The sequence below is a fragment of the Plecotus auritus genome (genome assembly GCF_963455305.1).
Source record: "Plecotus auritus genome assembly, chromosome: 4".
Taxonomy (NCBI): Eukaryota; Metazoa; Chordata; class Mammalia; order Chiroptera; family Vespertilionidae; genus Plecotus; species Plecotus auritus.
In genome coordinates this window covers 25,023,694-25,041,865 of record NC_137775.1, presented here as the reverse complement: position 1 = coordinate 25,041,865, position 18,172 = coordinate 25,023,694, and the positions used below count along the sequence as shown (strand labels likewise).

The following is an 18,172-nucleotide window of genomic DNA, read 5'->3' as shown; positions in this document are numbered from 1 at the left end:
TACTACTTGATTATTTCTTTTAAAATAAAAGTAATTTCAGAAATTTTCCACAGCCTATTATTTCTACCTGTAAAGAAATCATGGTCTGAGTCACAGCTAAAAAGCGCCTAAACTAGGCCTTGATCTTCTGGCTCCACGTCCAGGGTTATTATTTTTGTTTGTTTGTTTGTTTGTTTTGTATATGCAATAAACATTAATATTTCAAGAAAAATGATTTTTTTTATTTTTTTAATAAATATTTATTCTTCAGATTATTATAGTTTTCCTCTTTTTTTCACCCATAGCTCCCCTCCACCCGGTTCCCACCCCATCCTCTGCCCTTACCCCCCCCCCCCACTGTCCTCATCCATAGGTTTACGATTTTTGTCCAGTCTCTTCCTGAACCCCTCACATCCCTTCTCCCCGAGAATTGTCAGTCCACTCCCTTTCTATGCCCCTGATTCTATTATATTCACTAGTTTATTCTGTTCATTAGATTTTTTATTCACTTGATTTTTAGATTCACTTGTTGATAGATATGTATTTGTTGTTCATAATTTTTATCTTTACCTTTTTCTTCTTCTTCCTCTTCTTAAAGAATACCCTTCAGCATTTCATATAATACTGGTTTGGCGGTGATGAACTCCTTTAGCTTTTTCTTATCTGTGAAGCTCTTTATCTGACCTTCAATTCTGAATGATAGCTTTGCTGGGTAGAGTAATCTTGGTTGTAGGTTCTTGCTATTCATCACTTTGAATATTTCTTGCCACTCCCTTCTGGCCTGCATAATTTCTGTTGAGAAATCAGCTGACGGTTGTATGGGTGCTCCCTTGTAGGTAACTAACTGTTTTTCTCTTGCTGCTTTCAAGATTCTCTCTTTGTCTTTTGCTCTTGGCATTTTAATTATGATGTGTCTTGGTGTGGTCCTCTTTGGATTCCTTTTGTTTGGGGTTCTCTGTGCTTCTTGGACTTGTAAGTCTATTTCTTTCACCAGGTAGGGGAAGTTTTCTGTCATTATTTCTTCAAATAGGTTTTCACTATCTTGCTCTCTCTCTTCTTCTGGCACCCCCATAATTCAGATGTTGGTATGCAGAGGCTCCTTACACTATCTTCATATTTTTGGATTCTTTTTTATTTTTGCTTTTCCAGTTGGGTGTTTTTTGCTTCTTCGTATTTCAAATCTTTTACTTGATTCTTGGGATCCTCTAGTCTGCTGTTGGATCTCTGTATGTTATTTTTTATTTCAGTCAGTGTATGCTTAATTTCTAGTTGGTCCTTTTTCATATCCTTGAGGGTCTCACTAAATTTCTCGGAGGTTTCTAGAAGATTCTTGAGTAACCTTATAACCGTGGTTTTGAACTCTATATCCAGTAGTTTGCTTTCCTCCATTTGTGACCTGTTTCTTTCTCTCTGCATTTTGGCTGCTTTCCTGTGTTGATAGAGTGGCTTTGTGTGCTAGGTGTCCTATAGGGCCCAGTGGCTCAGCCTCCCTAATTACCTGAAGTGGACACTCTTGGTGCACCCCTTTGTAGGCTGTGTGCACAGTCTTGTTGTAGTTAAGCCTTAATTGTTGTTGGTATCACTGGGAGGAATTGACCTCCAGGCCAATTGGCTGTGAGGATCAGTTATGTCTGTGATGGGAGAACTTCAGTGCTGGAGACACCCTTATAGGGGCAAGACTTACTTCAGTGGGGCTTTGGTGCTCACTGAGTCTGCCCCCTGAGTGTGTCTCTCATGTTTCTAAAGAGTTGTAATCTGGATGGTCTCACTCTGACTACTGGGTACACTGGCTCTTGGATATCCAAGGAGGTGCAAAGTCAGCCACTGCCTGAGGCCACCCAGCAGGAGCTACAGAGAGATCTGCAGATTCCTCCTCTTTGTTTGGGGTTTGAGGTGCCCAGATGAGGCCCAGCTGTGAAGCAATGCAAGCTGCTGTGGGGCCTTGGGCCTTCTTTTGGAAGCTCTGGGACTCTCTGACCCAGCTGCAGTATGTTAGGATTTAGATTGCAAAGGGCCAGGCCATTCATATGCAAAAGCCTCTGCACACAGCTTGGGTGGGGTTGTAAATTGGCTGGGGCGGGGTCTCCGGGAATCACCAGGGTAGAGCAAACATAAATGGCTGACCGTTAGCCCTGCCCCGAAGAGTTCCCCAGGTCTCTGTGTCCTGCGGCATAGTGGAGGAACAATGATCGCTGCAAGCACCTCTGAGACAAAGCCGCCCTCGTGTTCTGGCCCGATGCCAGACAGTCCAGTTTCTCCCCATATGAGTCTGGATCCCCAGAGTCCCACCCAGAGCTGGAGTTCAGAGCAGTCTGGAGCTTGTGTCTCCCTCCAGATTGAAAAAGCCAGCCGCGTACTTAGTTGCCAGCCCTCTCTGTGCCCGCACCTTCGTACCTCTGCATTTTACTTCCGTAGCTCCTCTGAGTCTCAGTGTGCTTTTCTCTTTCCTTCTAGTTGTAGAATTTCCACCCAACGAGCCTTCCTGTGGTTCTGGATGATGTCCGTTTTGTCTTTTAGTTGTAGTTTTGAAGTGGTTTTGCGAGGTAGCAAGTTCAGGTGTTTACCTATGCTGCCATCTTGGTTTCCCCCCAAGAAAAATGATTTTAAGTATAATAATGTTACATGCAATAAATATTAATATTTCAAGAAAAACGATTTTAAATATAATAATATTACATGCAATACAGGGTTATTTTTGTAACACAATACTTTGTTAACTCTGATGAGTGCTTGCAGGCAGGGACTAGAACATGCTCCCACTTTTTTTCCCCAGTACTTAGCCTGGTGAAGGCCAATAGTAGACCTTCAGGGAATATTATTGGATGGAATTTCTTGTGGGGTAGAACCCAGTATTTTTATGAATCTCCTTTTTTTCCATGCACCATACACACAAACACTAACCTTGTTTCATATTTATTTTCAAAATCTTGCTGTGCAATTTTTCTTTTTCTTTTCATATGAAAAGAGGCCCAGACTTTGTTACTCTCTTCCTCCATTAGCTTACTGGGATTCTTTAGGAGAAGAATGGATTTGGATTTATTCTGTGTCTTTTAATTAGGTGACATTCCTTCCCTCTTGCAGCAAATCTGCCTCTTAGCTCTCCAGTCCCTATGCTGTCACCATTCAATTTGATCACTTGTGCCACTCTTGCTTTTTCCCTCGTTGTCAGAAGTGTACACTTGACTATGTCTTCTCATTTTCCTTTAATTCTATTTGTTTTCTCCCTTTCATGGGCAGTCTTTGTCATTCTCTATCCAGTCTTCCTTCCTCTTCTTGTCTGATTCATTTCCCTTAAAGATGTTGTCTTTACTGCCTACTTCAGCTTTTCCTAGTAAAATTTCTCTTCGGCTTCCCTCCCTCGAGGGTCCTCCTGGCTTCTTTCTTTACTAACCTCTCACAGTGCAGTCTCCACCTGGTTAATTTAACTTGCCCTACACTTTCTGCACCTGCAAGATTCACTGTTTCCAGCTGTTCTCCCCACCCTTTCCCTTTTCGATTCTGTCCTGCCACTGTCATGAACTTCCTCCCCCTCTGCTGTGCCTTGTTGGTGCTCTGAGATTCTCACCGTCCTCACTACCCCTGCACATGTTGTAGAGTCTCTGGGTGATTTGTGCCCAGCATCCATTTGAGCCTTTACCACTTTCTTTCCCATTTTTATCAGACCCTAATTTTCCCATGTGTTATGTACTTGACCTGTATCCACACAGGGACAAAAATTATGCACATCATACCTGTACCATTTTATCCGCTACTTCACTTGCTTTCGTGAGCTTCACTTAAAACATTTTTGGGCTTCTCTGTCTGATACCAGCTTATCTGTGGTAGCTCTGTTTAACAAATTTAAAAAAGGAAATAAGGATTAACAGGATTCTTTTCCCTCATGTGTAAATGTTCTTCATATGAAAATATAGCGCAATCATTTACTTAAGATTGGAACTGTCTGTCCCTAAAGGCACAGATGTTCCCTAACCCTCCTTTGTCACCAGGAAGGCCCTGAGGAAGTAGTTGGCCTGCCCTGTCTTGCCATGTTGCTTTAGGCTTTACTTTTATCAGGAGTGATCAGTGGATTGACGACCACCTTAACCAGAATGCCATCATTCTTAGGACTCAGTTTGTTTTCTAAGAGCAACCAAGTGTTAGGCCCTTTCTGTTTAGAGAAAAGACAACATTTTTGTGTAAGTCCAGATACCTCTGTTCATCACTAGTGTATGAATAATTTCATTAACGTTTTCAGGTTCAACCCCACTATTTTATCACCCTCGGTTGTAGTATGCTTACTACGTGTCTCTAAAGTAGCAACTTCTTGTTTCATCTCTGTATTGATTCTTGGTGTTCATTAATGGTATAATTTGTTTTATTTCAAAGCTGCATCTAGATGCATAATTAATCATCACTATCTTTGCCCATCGAAAATAACACACAACAGTTTTTAGATTTATTTGAAAAAATATATAATAGTTTACCCACTTGTAAAACTAAACACAGCCATAGACTAAATGAAAGAATGCTATTTAATAAAATGGCCCATATGTTTTTCAGTCACTGACTGTGAAGCATGATCCATGACAATTGTTTTTCCCAGTGAATGAATAATTTTATTTCCCAGTGAATGAATAATTTTGTAAACTCTGATTGCCCGCTCTTAATTTCTGAAAGTTATCCAGGGTTTGGAGTACTTAGTGTCTGTTTTTGAGAAGTGTATTTTTTGCTTATATTGACTTGCCTATGCTGGAGCAGGCTTTAAGCAATTGCCGATGATACTAAAAAATGTTGGTCACAAGGCAAACTAGAAGATGGGTATTTAATGTTTGGGTAGTTGTGTGTGTGTGTGCATTGCACAGTGTGTTTTATTACCTGTGCCATTGTGCCTGGGCATGCCAAGATTTGATCGTGGCCAAAAGACATTAAGTTCATTAAGTACATTTTGTGTACTTTTCTCCTAGTAAACAGTTGAAGAGGAATGAAGAGACAAAGAACCAAATACACAGAAATAAAATGACAAATTAAACCAAGTGGAATTTCTCTTCAGAATTCAGAATTTTCAGAAACTAAGGAAGAAATGAAATATCCAGTATTCTTGTCCTTATGAAAGAATCTAGAAATATCAGAAGCAAGGGACGCTTGGAAAAATTAATGTGGCAAAGAAATGTGGCCTTTTGAGCTTAATTGTTATAAACCATTTTGATTGTTGTTGAACAAGGTATTGGTACCTGTATTTATTGATAATTGCCTCAAAATTACATTACCACTGTTCAAAACCAGTAAAGTTAAAACCATAATTACTACCCAGCAAATATGAAGAAAAAGTGTTTACATTGTTAAGATGTTTACTATGTAATTGTTTAATATTATTATATCTTCCATGTGATAATATGTGTGATGTTATGCTCAGAATATGAAGTATCTGCTTTTGAAATTTAACTTTATTTAAAAACATAAGCAGTTTGAGAATACTATGCATTCAAAATGGTTCCAGTAAGAAAAGCATTAAAAGGGAACAAATTTTTTTAATGAGTCATATATGTAGCTTGATACATATAAACTAAAATGTCTTTTGGCTACACTGGAAACAGTGTTTCTTTACTTTAAAAAAAATCATTTCATATTTAAGAATATAAGTGATTTCTAGGCTAACATTGTTTAATATGTATTTTAGTCTTAATATTTGTTTTTAAATTATTACATTGCATTATTTATTTATTTACTTCCAGAATAACAGTTTATTATGTTTCAGAATAACGGTCATCATTACTATGTTACTATATATTTTGAAGTGTGATGTTATAATAGGAAAGTTTATTCCTTTTTTTAATAATCTTTTCTTTTCTCAGCTATGCCATTATAAATCTCTCAATGAAATATTTAAATATATTTTTTAATTTATTTCAGAAAGGAAGGGAGAGAGAGAGAGATAGAAACATCAATGATGAGAGAGAATCATTGATCAGCTGTCTCCTCATGTCCCACACTGGGAATCGAATCGTGACCTTTTGGTTCATAGGTCGAAGCTCAAACACTGAGCCATGCCAGCCAGGTTCTCAGTGAAATATTTAACCCCCAGAGGTCAAAACTAATATAAAATTAGAAAACTTATTTACCAAATTAGACAATTGATTCCATTAAAATAAGAAGTGAGAAAACAGTGCTGGGCATCGAGGTGTGAATTTGTCCAGATGTATGCCCGATGTGAGATAGCTTCTAGTAAAAACATATTTGGCTCTCATCTCTGCACATGTGGTAGTGGCATGAAAAGTGGTAAACAGGCCCCTGCTGTGCAGAACTTACGGGAGGGGGCATTTTTTAAAGTGGTGGGTGGTCATGATGGCTGCTGACGCCTCAGCGATCGGCACAGAGGTCTGTTCTGGTAGCTGAGTCCTCAGTGTTCTGGTGGGTGTCTGTGCTTCAGGTACAGCTGGGCCCAGCCAGCTTGAGTCACCCTTGGACAAGCTTGTTTTTTCTGTCTTGTAACTGCCCTTGGTAATTAAGAAATAAAAATATGTGTCTCTCTATGGTTTTAGCTCATAGTTTTGAAATATGTATTGATTCTTTGATTTTGGTTTTAATCACAAAGAATTTCAACACATCGTAGACAATTTTAAATAATGCCAAGTAAAATAATATGTTGGGGTACCTAAACATATACTGAGATTTCAATGTTCATAGAAAGTTAAAGGGTTATTTTTATATTGCAACTACTGAAGACAAAAATAACAATTGAGGCAAACACCAGGAAAAGTTGGTTTGCTCAAAGCCCAGTCCTTTTTTGTCCCTGTTAACAAAGCCAGATTGGGTTATGTTCACAGATTGGTTAATAAAACATCTTTACCACATTCTCTCAGATGAGATCGGATGGGAGCGATCATACGCATGCCCTTTGAGTAATAATTCCAAATTATACTCAAGTAGAGGAATCAGACAAAATAATCCATTTGAAGATTTATGACAACCATACATTTTCTTAGTAAAAAATGTGGGGTTTTTATTGTTGTTGTTTTATCTTCATTCTGAAATTAATGAATTTTATCCCATTTTTGAAGTCTTTTTTTTCTCCAAACAAGTAACAATTTGATACTTTTTCTAGATCGAAATAATATTTTAAACCATTCTTAGAAATTTGTTTCCCAATTATTGATTCTACTCTATCTTGATGATTAAAGATTATTCAGTATCAAAACTATCAATGAATTGGATTTGCAAAACTAGAATAAAGATCAAGTTTTTAAAAAAATTAAAGCATGAAATATTTTATATCATAAATACAATTTTATGTTTACAATGCACATTTCAAAAATCAGTGTTTTTAAATGTACTAATACTTGGTGCTTTTGAAATTATGTGTAAAGTTTCTTTCCATAAAAGTAAATAGTTGAAATTAATTTTATTCTTAAGCTATAAGATATTTTCTCCTTAAAAATTCAGCAGGACTGTATCTGGGAAATAACATCATTTTATAACTTTATATGACATCACTTTAGTTGTTTATTTAACTCACAAATATTTAGAAAATTCTAGAAACTATAACAAAAATCTGTGACCTTACACTTTTATAAATATTTAAATTATTTCCATCTGAGGGCCATCTCTATTAAGTAAATTATGGGAACATTTTTCAACAATTGCACTTTTCATTGAACTTAACTACAGAAAATATTCCACAAATCTTCATTTTATGTGCATGACTTCATTTACTCTTCACATCAAACCCAAGAGGTAGATAAAATCTTTTTTGCCCTGCCAATAAGGAAACCAAGACTTTAGAGGGTAAGGCACTTGGCCAGTATACATGAGTGCTGGCTGTATGTGGAGGTTTGTCAGACTCGTCCACTGGGAGGTCTCTGAAGTGCTGGGTCTCAGTCGCTATGTAGAGTGAGCCAGCAAGTGGTGGTAGTTGGACACTCCAGCACAGGCAAGACTCACTGAAGAAGTAATTTGGATGTACCTATAGCCACTTTCAGGTACTAGAAACATCTATTATGTCTTTAATGCAACAGTGACCTAAAAAAATTGCAATACATCTGAGTAAAAAAAAAAAAAATTTTTTTACTGACGTATTTTGTTACTCATTTTACCGGTAATTTGTTCATTCATAATTACTTTGATAAATCTTTACTCCATGCTATAATTTTTACATTTTCTTAAGAAATAGATTCTGTGGAATCAAACTAATACATATACAGTAGCATATTATTCAAGAAGCAGCAAAGGGCGCCATTCCAGTCATATAAGATAATAAAACATCAAGCATCATGTCAATCAAAAGGTTCTGTTGACTGGCAAACTCACTCTATGGATGGACCCAATTATCTGCAGGAGAATTGAATGTCAGTATCATTTAGGGTTAACAATGGACCAAGTAGGCAAAAGCAGACAGCTACTCTCTGTAGAGACCCAGAAAGCAAACTTGGTAATGAGGCCCTTCATTCATCATATACTTCTGCTCTAATTATTAAAGTGAATAGGAAATACTTCAAGTTAAGGCAGGAACTAGATAGTATAAAAACATTTGTTTTGTAAACACAAAGAATACTTTTTTTTCTAATGATGCTCTTCAAATCTACATCAAGCATATGTTGTGAGCCCTCTCTTTTCTGAAATTGCTCTTCTAACACCTCAAATTCATTCTGATTATAGATGAGTTATTTTTTATTGTCTTGAAAACTTAGGATAATGCTGCTAAGATTCTACAATTTTAATTCCTGCTCTCAGTCTAAAAAATATCTATAACATGCATGTTCTACCTCTCCTATTCAGAATTGTCCAGCTGTATATACTTGTGTCATTTCTGAAAGTACTGAAGAATCTGATTTATACTTAATCTAGTTCATTTCTTCTTAAATCATCATTTGATTCTTTCAAGAATTTGAAAGAATATGGTAGCATAAAATGTAGGAATGGTTTGTTTCTACAACATTTATCTAATAAACACATTGTCAATCATTTAAAATGCTTGGAATGGACATGACTTGCTTAATGAAGTTAAGAAAAAAAGAGTCCAAAAGGAGAAAAAAGCAAGAAAATTAGGAAAAGGACTTGTTGCTGGAGCAAAAATGAACAACTGAAGCTTGTGAAAAAGTACTCATGAGACCAAAGGAAGAAGTTTCCCTGGAGAAAAGCATGGTAGCTTCAGTTTGTTATTTTTCAGTGTTTTCAACTGAAAATTAATAGTAATTCTTTTTTTTCTGTGTGTTCATGGGACCATTTGATATCAATGCTCACATAATTTTTTTTTTTTTCTGAGCTACAGTTCTTTGATTTAAAGTGAAGGGAAGATGGCTGAGCATGGTAATGTTTTTAACCATCCCTGCCTGTTACACAGAAGTTAATGTTCAAAAGTATCTGCAGATGCTACTTTTAGCAACTAAATATTTCCATCGTGGTAAAGAAATGTCAGTAAAATCTATGCACCTTAAGAACACAAATTCTTATTGTACTTATCATGTGTGCAGGCAGAGTACATAATAAACTCGTCTATAGCAGCTGTAAATTTCTGAGGATTTATCTAACCACAAATACATTGAAATGGGGAAACGGGGCTATATTAAACTATGCAAGATGCTGCTGGAGCCCTGCCATGTCTGCAACATCCTGTAATTAATTTATCCTGACAGGTCTGGCAAACTGAAACATCCAATACACTTGCGACAGACTTTCATACTAGACTATTGCTGGAGATCCTACAGTCACAAAGAGTGAAGGTAGACTTTTCTTGCAAACACGAATATAGCACTATTATATTTACATTGCCCTATAGCCAAAGGCAGACCCACTTTGGTATTCAAAATAAGAATATCTAGGATATAGAAAAGATCCTGGCCTGAGACCATGAGTTTGGTCTGTTCTCTGGATTGTGTGGTCTTTTCCTGAAGAGGGATGGGCCTGGGGAGGGGATTGATATAGTCTGGTCAGCCCCTAGCATGCCTGCCCGGTGCTAGATAGGACAGGGTTCTCGCCAGGGAGATTTGAAGGTCAGTTCTCTCTTGGTAGCCTCAAGAACACATCCTTTCCTATAGACAACACTCACAAGACCATCTCCTCCATCTGTCTCCTCTTCTGGAAGCACAGTCCTGCCATTTTGCAAATTTAGAACACAGATAAATCTGCTCCAATCCCTTCTCATCCAGAGAAAGAAAGAAACGTAACTTTTTTTTGGTCAAAATAGAATAGGTATTTCTATATAACAGTAAGTTCTTTGTCAGTTCATATCAGTGTTAAAAATGATCTGTTTACTTGTGTGTAATTTGATACAGGTTTTACAGTGGTTTATGTTCAGGGTGGATCACAGTAAACAGGCTCCTTCTTGCTGGGGAGGTAGAGATACCTCCCCCTAAAAAGTAAAATCTACATTGTATTAATGTCCACAGACAGGAGGACCCAGAGGGGTCTGGGAACTTTGATCCGGAAGTTTCAGCGGGAGGGAAAAGGTCCCAGGTGGTAGAGAATAAGATGGGTCCTGCTCAGAGGAAACACGTGAGAAGCCAGGCAAGGGGTCATGGCTCCAGCCCAGTTACTAAACGCTAACTGTAAACACTTTATATTCATTGTATTTTCTCCAGTAATAGCCGTTCTCTTTATCCTTGCTACTGAAAATGGATGCTCTCTCAGGGACCCTGAGCAGTCTGTTGCTTGGGCCTAAGTTAAAAAAAGAAAAGAAAAAAAAAAAACAGCAGGACTCCAGGCTGAATAACCCAAGGGAAAAATGAACAAGAGAACACGTAGAAAAGCCTTCGTATCCTTCCACTGCCCTCCATCTGAAATACTCCTTTCAGAGCTCGTCTACATAAAACTCTGAAATAGGATGGAGTAGGAGTGTGAGTGTGTGTGAATGTGTGTGTGTGTGTGTGTGTGTGTGTGTGTGTGTGTGTGTGTGTGTGTGTATCCCTCCAAAATAAAAGCAAAGACCATTCTTGCACCCCAGGTAAGTGACTTCTCCAGAATCACAAACCAGGAGCAGGTTCTACTCCTACTGCCATTACTAGAGAACATTCTCACTGAACTGAAAGCTGCAGCCTTAAATCCTAATTCTCAGAACAAGTCATAAATTTTCTCAACCTCATCCACAATTACAAGGAAAAGTCCTATATAGAGCATGTCTACATTCAGATAAATTCCCCTTCAAAACTAGGTTATTACAAGTGATAAATTTAAATGAGTTAGGGTTGGAAGTAGGAAAAATGTAAACAAGGTGACATGGGGTCTGGAAAAGTGACATTTCTGTGCATGCATGGGGAGGGAGTAGGGTTGCTTTGAGTTTGTTTTTTTGTGTGTGTGTTTTTTTACTATATTGAAAACTGGGTTTAGATAGGGACTGATTTTATTTACATATCAATAGCTAGAGTTATTAACTACTTCCTTAAACATTTTTGTAATTCAGGATCATGAATAGTTTTAACACTTTTAATGTTTTTTAAATGCGTGTACGTGGATATTCACTTATTCAACACTATCTATCGAATACTTGTTTGCCACGCATTGGACAGGAGCTGCATGGACCACTGAACTGGAAGCCTCTGCTCTAATACTCTGTTTCACCTTAAAATTGTCACATTAACGGCCACCAACACCCTATCGTGATTTCCAGAGCACCTGCACACACGTTAGCTAACTTAAGGCTTATAACAACCTTTGTTAGACAGAAAAGGCCATATTATTACCCCATATTTTACACCAATCACAAAAAGACTAAATGACTTGCCCAACAACTATTGATCAGAGTCCAACTGTCCTCCCAGGACTGTCCTTTCCACCCAGGAATACTCTTCTGATGTGGGAAATGTAGAAATATGTGGAAAGCCAATATATGTTCCCTGTGCAAGAAACAACTGTAATAAGTTAATACTAATTTGGGTGTGTGTCTTTCGGAAGTAATTTATGAGCTCCTGTAGCCAACTATAAGGTATTTGTGTTTGTGCTGCCATCCTATATTTAGAAATATTTTTAAAATACAAGAAACAAATGTGGAGTTGGGTCAGAATCCAAATAACAGCATATAAACAATTTCAATTGTATTTTGTAGACAGGGGAGAATGAGGTCTGCAGAAAATGCCAGAATCCCTTTTCCAAAACTTTTTGTAACCCAAGTAAAACAAAATCATTTTATGCATTATATATTCAAGCCAAATGACTATTGTTCAAGTCATCAAATTAATTACATTTTCTGTTAAAGAACAACAAATTTCCATTTGACCTAGAACTTCATCAGATTAACTGACCGTCTTGCAAGTATACTAGTAACAGAACCTTTCTTAAAATGCAAACCTGACCACATCGTGCCCTGCTTAGAGCTTCACTGATGCCCCCATCCATTACCACTGAATCCATTGAACTTTAACTCTTTGTTTAAGAATAATTCCTATAGCCCTAGCCAGTTTGGCTCAGTGGATAGAGCATCGGCCTGCGTATTGAAAGGTCCGAGGTTCGATTCTGACCAAGGGCACATGCCCAGGTTGCGGGCTGGATCCCCAGTAGGGGGCATGCAAGAGGCAGCCAATCAATGATTCTCTCTCATCATTGATGTTTCTCTCACTCGCTCCTTCTCCCTTCCTCTCTGAAATCAATAAAAATATATTATTTTTAGAAAGTACAAAAAAAAAAAAGAATAATTTCTATAAACCTAGTCCTGTGCTCTCTGATACCACAGGAAACTCTCAGGTGAAATCCAGTTGCCTTGGAAATGTCAGCAAAACTAAGAAACTTACTTCATCCCTGAAAGAAGGCCCAAAGAACTGAGCACATGATCTGTCCCCTGCTTCTGGTCCCCATTCATGACGGCAGTGGTGTTCCTCTGCTCACACTGCAGCAAGAACATGCTCCTCCCCCCAGGACCATTGCTACTCAAGGCCTTGACTTGAAAACCTTTTTCCCAAAGCCTTTGCTGAATACTGCCACTCGAGTTTCACCCCCAATGTCACATGCACTGAGGCTCCTTTCCTAATTATGATGGGTAATTGTGTTCTCATAAAGGCACTGAGCACATGTCTTGGAAACTGACAATCTTAAAAATTAACACATAATCTATTATTTAACATTTCTGGTGTGCCTGGGATAACTTTTATAAATCTGCTTGTGCTCGATATCAAAGGATGTCTCAAATGGAATATAATATTTTTAAAAATTGTAAATGTCCAGCAAGAATAGGGAATTTACAGAAGGAATCTAAGAAAATGTCATTAGTCATAGTCACATCCGTCGTCTCTTTTCATTTTCTTCCCTTTTCACACTCCGCTTTTCTTCTTTCTTCTGACTCCCTTTTTTTCTTCTTCCTTGCCTGACTGAGTTCAGTGGCACTCACTGAGTTCAGATTAACCATTACTCATCTCATCTCAGTCTGCTGTTCATGCTAAGGAAACCTGGAGGACCCATGGTTAGTGATTAGGTATCTCTGCTCAAGCTCCCAAGATATTCTGAGCAACACTTTATTTGCATAAAAACACAACCTAAAAATGTGGATGTAGTCTTCTTGTTGTATCTTTAACTTTTTTTATTGAAGCAAATCATTCAGAAGATTAAGTCTGATTTGCATAATATTTTGCATTCCCATCATCTGAGGGTAAAAAGCCTTCAACAGCATTCTAAAATGTGTGTATCTGAATCCTGTGGTCTGTGAATTAGATATCTTGACTCTCTTTTCTTAAAATTTCCATAATTTTCTAAGAGAAAAGATTCCTAGACTCATATACAAAAGTCCACAGACACACTCATGCTGAGTCTGAGCGTCTAATTCTAAGGATTTTGGGGTTATGTATTTCATGCCGGTCAAGTGAATCCAGTCATTTTCATCACCCATATTTTCATCATCTACAGGGGGGAAAAAAGTCTGAAAGCTTCAAACAACTCTTTGTTCAACAAGAAAACCCAATATTGTGGAGTAGTGTTTACATAAGAAGTGTCAGGAGCCCCCCGGGGACCCCGAGGCAGAGGTGTGGGAATCACACACAGACTGGGCGGGCTGGAGCGAGAGATGGGGGGATCACATCTTTTGGCATGGGTCCAACTCTGTCAGGTCTGCTTATGGTCATGACACTTTGCACTCAGACTTCTGTTTGACTGATGTTAGAGATGCTATTGAACACCTTTAACTTTCACTCTTGATGTGCTTTCAACTTCTGATCTTATAAGTCCCCTTAGGATTAGTGTAACTACCACTGAGTATAAACATTATCCTGGTCAGCTTCTTGAGAATGGAGGCCATTGTGGGTAACCTCGCTGTGACACTCACTGTCTACATAGCCGGGGAAGTACAATGATGACATTTATCCTATTGAGTAAATTATTCTTCAGCACTACTGGGTCATCTCACTCAAAAATGTATTTAACCATAATACATACTGTATTTTCTTTTAAAATGCAAGGACTTACTTTACAAAATGCCTTTTTCTTTCACAGTTGACAAAAAAAAATGACTTTCTGTTACTAAAAAATAAGAAAGCTAAATATTTCATATTTTCCAAATTTCGATGCCTTTTGCAGAACAATTTTCAACAAAATAAGATGATCAAAAATGAGTCTCGAAGTTGCGTATTGCCCTTGAAATATTCACATCAACCTTTAGCATTAAAGTAAAATATTATGTTTCCAAATCTGATATACTACAGAGACATGTCCTACCCACAAGGAAGGCCTAAAAACCAACGCGTTTCATGGCTGTGGGAACTGCATCTGTTGGGGTTGCTTCGGAGGCTGAAAGAAGAGGTTTATGTAAGATCTTCCTTTTTTTATGTGTTTCCTCGTCAGTCTTCCTTCACTGTCCAAAGGATACATAGATGGTTTTTTTGTTGTCATGGGCCGTGGAACATCACCATAGCAGCCATCACATCATAAGTGTTAACTTGCTATCTGACAATCTTTCATCATTTATTCCTAGTGTTTACTTTAGTGCCTGGTACATAGTAGGCATATTCTGTACTGAACAAGGCAGATCATAGGTCCAAGGGCTTATTAGCTATATATAGATAAAGTGAGAATGAGTTGTATGCAGGGATATGAACATATCATGGGAAATATGTAGCAGTATCATACCATTACAAATCTCTGGGTATTTTCCTATTGCCTTTAATAGTAAATCTATTTCCTCTCCCCTTTTTTCTCTCTCCACCCTACCCTCTCATTTCCTCTCTCTTTCTCCCTCCCTCCCCCTCCTTTCTCTCTCTCTCCAGGACTCAGGCTTTTAAACTCTTACCTTCTCTTTATTTACAGTCAAAATTGTTTGCAATGCTCCACACCTTCTGGCTTCCACCTGGTACTTGCATTCAGGTGCAAACAAAAGCAAGACAAACACATATTGCATCTGTACCCTGAAACAGCCTCCATTCCAGGTGGTTGAAAGCACTCCCTGGGGCACCTGAAATTCAGGTGGGGCCACAGCACTGTTTCAAATCCAGCCCGCCTGTAATTCCCCTTTTCCTCTCTGCTGCCAGCACTGAGAGCTGGGTGTGCGGAGCTGATTGCTGGGTTCTGTCAGGTATCTGCCTCTGTGTGTGCAGGAGTGAGAGGCAGGCTGGTGCTCCAAAATGTCTTCAGCCTCGGCTTCACCGAGGTCATGGCCAAGGGTCTTCACGTGTCCACATCTATTTCCCGAAGAGCATTTCCTCCAGGACTTAAAGAGAAAATCCAACTTGCTATGGTTTTCCTTCTGAACAACTGAGCTATAGATGACCTGGGAGTCTGGGCTTGGGGACCCAGGGCACTCAGCCAGTCTAGGGCCAGGTGGGGAGTGCTCAGTGGGTCCCGATTCTCCCCATGGTTCCCTTGTCAGGCCCAGGTATCTCAAGGCACGTCAACACTTCCATTACACGCTTTTCTTGTCACTGATTCACACCATTAGTACAAATAATCATCTGGCCCTAATCCTGGCAGGAAGAAAAAGATATAACAAAAAGGTAATGTGTGCGAGCAGTTATTAGCTAATTATTTTCTGACTGGCAGAACCAGGTGTACTGTGGCAACACTTCTCCCAACCCCACAGCTTTGAAACTTTCCTAAGTGGACAATGGACGTGAATCAGAACGGAAGGGAAAGTGAAGTGCCTGACAATGAGGTGGGCTTACAGAGCAAAGATGCCTTCTTTTTGGTTTTCCTTTAGTTCCTTTCTGCCAAGAAATGAAGAAAACTCCACCAACACCTTGCATAACATTTCCCGTTTTCTTAATTCTTCCAAAATTCTTTTATTTGAAGTTCAGTTTTTTAAATTGGCAAATCAAGTAAGGAGGAAGTCCGTTTCCTTATGGCACGGCTTAATAAGAGACCCAAGATGAAAACCCAGAATCTCCATTCCCAGCTGTGGGGGGAGGGGGGAAATTACCAGATTTATGCAAAACTTCAAAGGAAGCCCCTCCCTCCACACACCTCCCCCTTGCGTGGGTGTTTCCTCCATCCCACTACCACCAGTGCTGGTTTTTGTGTGAACATAATTGTGCTTTTGTCTTGGAGTTGGCTCACCTCACTACACTCTAGTCTGAGATCCCCTGGCCCGAAGCCCAGGGTGGGGCTTTGCCCTCAGCACTGTAAATAATGGTAATTACCTTTACAAACTTTAAGGGGAAAATAAATTTTTTTCCCAAGGCCAAGAATATCCATAATCTAGAGCATTGTCTCTTACCCCTTGTGTATAGTGTGTTAGAATGTGTGTGGTGATTAGGAAGTGTTCGTCCCCCATGGAAGGACCCAAGTCAAAAAGTCACAGCACTCAGCTGCCCATGGATCACTCTGGGCCTGCAAGTTCCTGCTTCCAGATCATGGTGGAGACACGAGTGCCAGTGAGAGGAGTAAATATTGAAGCCGAATTTAGAATTTATTCTCACCACTCACACACAAGGTTTTGTGAATCACATCGACGCAGAAGCATATTCCATATGCCCACTATAAATGCAGATGGAGAGGAGCTATGTTGCCCAATCCTAGACTGTGCTGTTTCTGAGGCATTACTTCCTACAGTATCCCTAGCTGGTTGACAGCACTATTGTTCTGATTAAGCCGACATGCATCCAAGCTTTCGCTTCATTAGATGATCACTATGGCGCTGAGGCTTTAATTTCTGCAATAATCCTGGTATTTTATTTCATGCACAACCATTAGTAGCTGTTATTTACGTCTGAGATCAAAACAATTAGTGAAAATTCAAAATGTTTAAATTCGATAGCTTTTGGCCATGTAGATATATCAAGACACATACAAAAGGTTTGATTTATGAATGACGTAGATTGGTTTCCAGGCCACAGAGTTCCTTTGATTATTTTACTTCCAGATTAACTGGACAGATGCCCTCCACCGAGCATTTCAAAGGCCATGTCAAAGCCAAAGATACAGAGAGGAAGGCGTCTTGGGCATGCGTGGTAATTGGCAACGTACTGAGACTCTCAGAGGAAGTGTCGGAGTTGTCTGCATGTCATTTTCCATTCAGAAATTAAACCATTGCTCCATGGCTGTGAGAGTTATTGAGGTCACGCTCTGTGCTCATGCTACAGTGTGTTCCAGGCATTTAAATTATCAAGAGTGTTCATCTGTGAGGTTTCTTGTGCTAAGCAGAGGTGATTTATAATGCACCTACCAGAACATGAAACCATCCTATCTACACTATGACTACTTTATTCAAATCTCTTTCCCTGGGCTCGAGACCCTGCTGAGGAGGCAGAGAACTGAGGGGTCCACCCCAAGACTCTGGAGCCTTCCCCTGAAGTGCTAACTTGTAACCAGCAGTAACCAACTTCCCTTCTCACCCCTGGAGGCTCCCAGTTTAGGAGATAATTCCCCCTGTGCACTTGGCTTCTTTCCAACTGTTCTTGTGGAGGTTCTAAGAGCTTTTCATGCAACCCTCCCGATGTTTGCTCATTCATTTGTTAAAGATTGCCCTCATCCCCATCTGACCGCTCAGTTCATCTCCCATGCAAGTTCCAAAGACTGCCAGAGAGAGCACCAGGCCAATGGCCTATCTGGACTTCTTCATCAATTCACCCCCTCCAGAGGACTCCCCATATGGCTCATGTCCTTGTGCCAACTCTGAAAAGGAACCCCACCTGAGATGCAGTGGAAGTCATCGGGGGAGAAACAGAAAAACCAGCACAGAACCAGAGAGACTGCTGAATTCACCATCTTTGAAAGTTTGAAAACTGGCTGCACAACAGTGTCTCTCCTCTCCGCGGCTAACCCTCTAAAACAGCTTGTTTGATGGTAATGGAAAAAAGCTGAAGGCAAACAGGAA

General features: G+C 39.3%; 1 protein-coding gene across 13 annotated transcripts in view; it reads left to right on the top strand.

Annotated features, from left to right (window-relative positions):
- The window catches only part of AHI1 (Abelson helper integration site 1), a 273,332-nt gene that overhangs the window by 176,314 nt on the left and 78,846 nt on the right, over nucleotides 1-18,172 (top strand). For 2 of the 13 annotated variants that reach the window (XM_080665777.1, XM_080665776.1), the window contains one exon: nucleotides 4,923-6,908. The exons of the other annotated variants lie outside the window; for them this stretch is intronic. In XM_080665777.1, coding sequence (XP_080521903.1) covers nucleotides 4,923-4,986 — 64 coding nt within the window. In that variant the 3' untranslated portion in view covers nucleotides 4,987-6,908. Of the gene's footprint in view, nucleotides 1-4,922; nucleotides 6,909-18,172 lie in introns of those variants that run through there. 13 annotated transcript variants of the gene reach the window in all.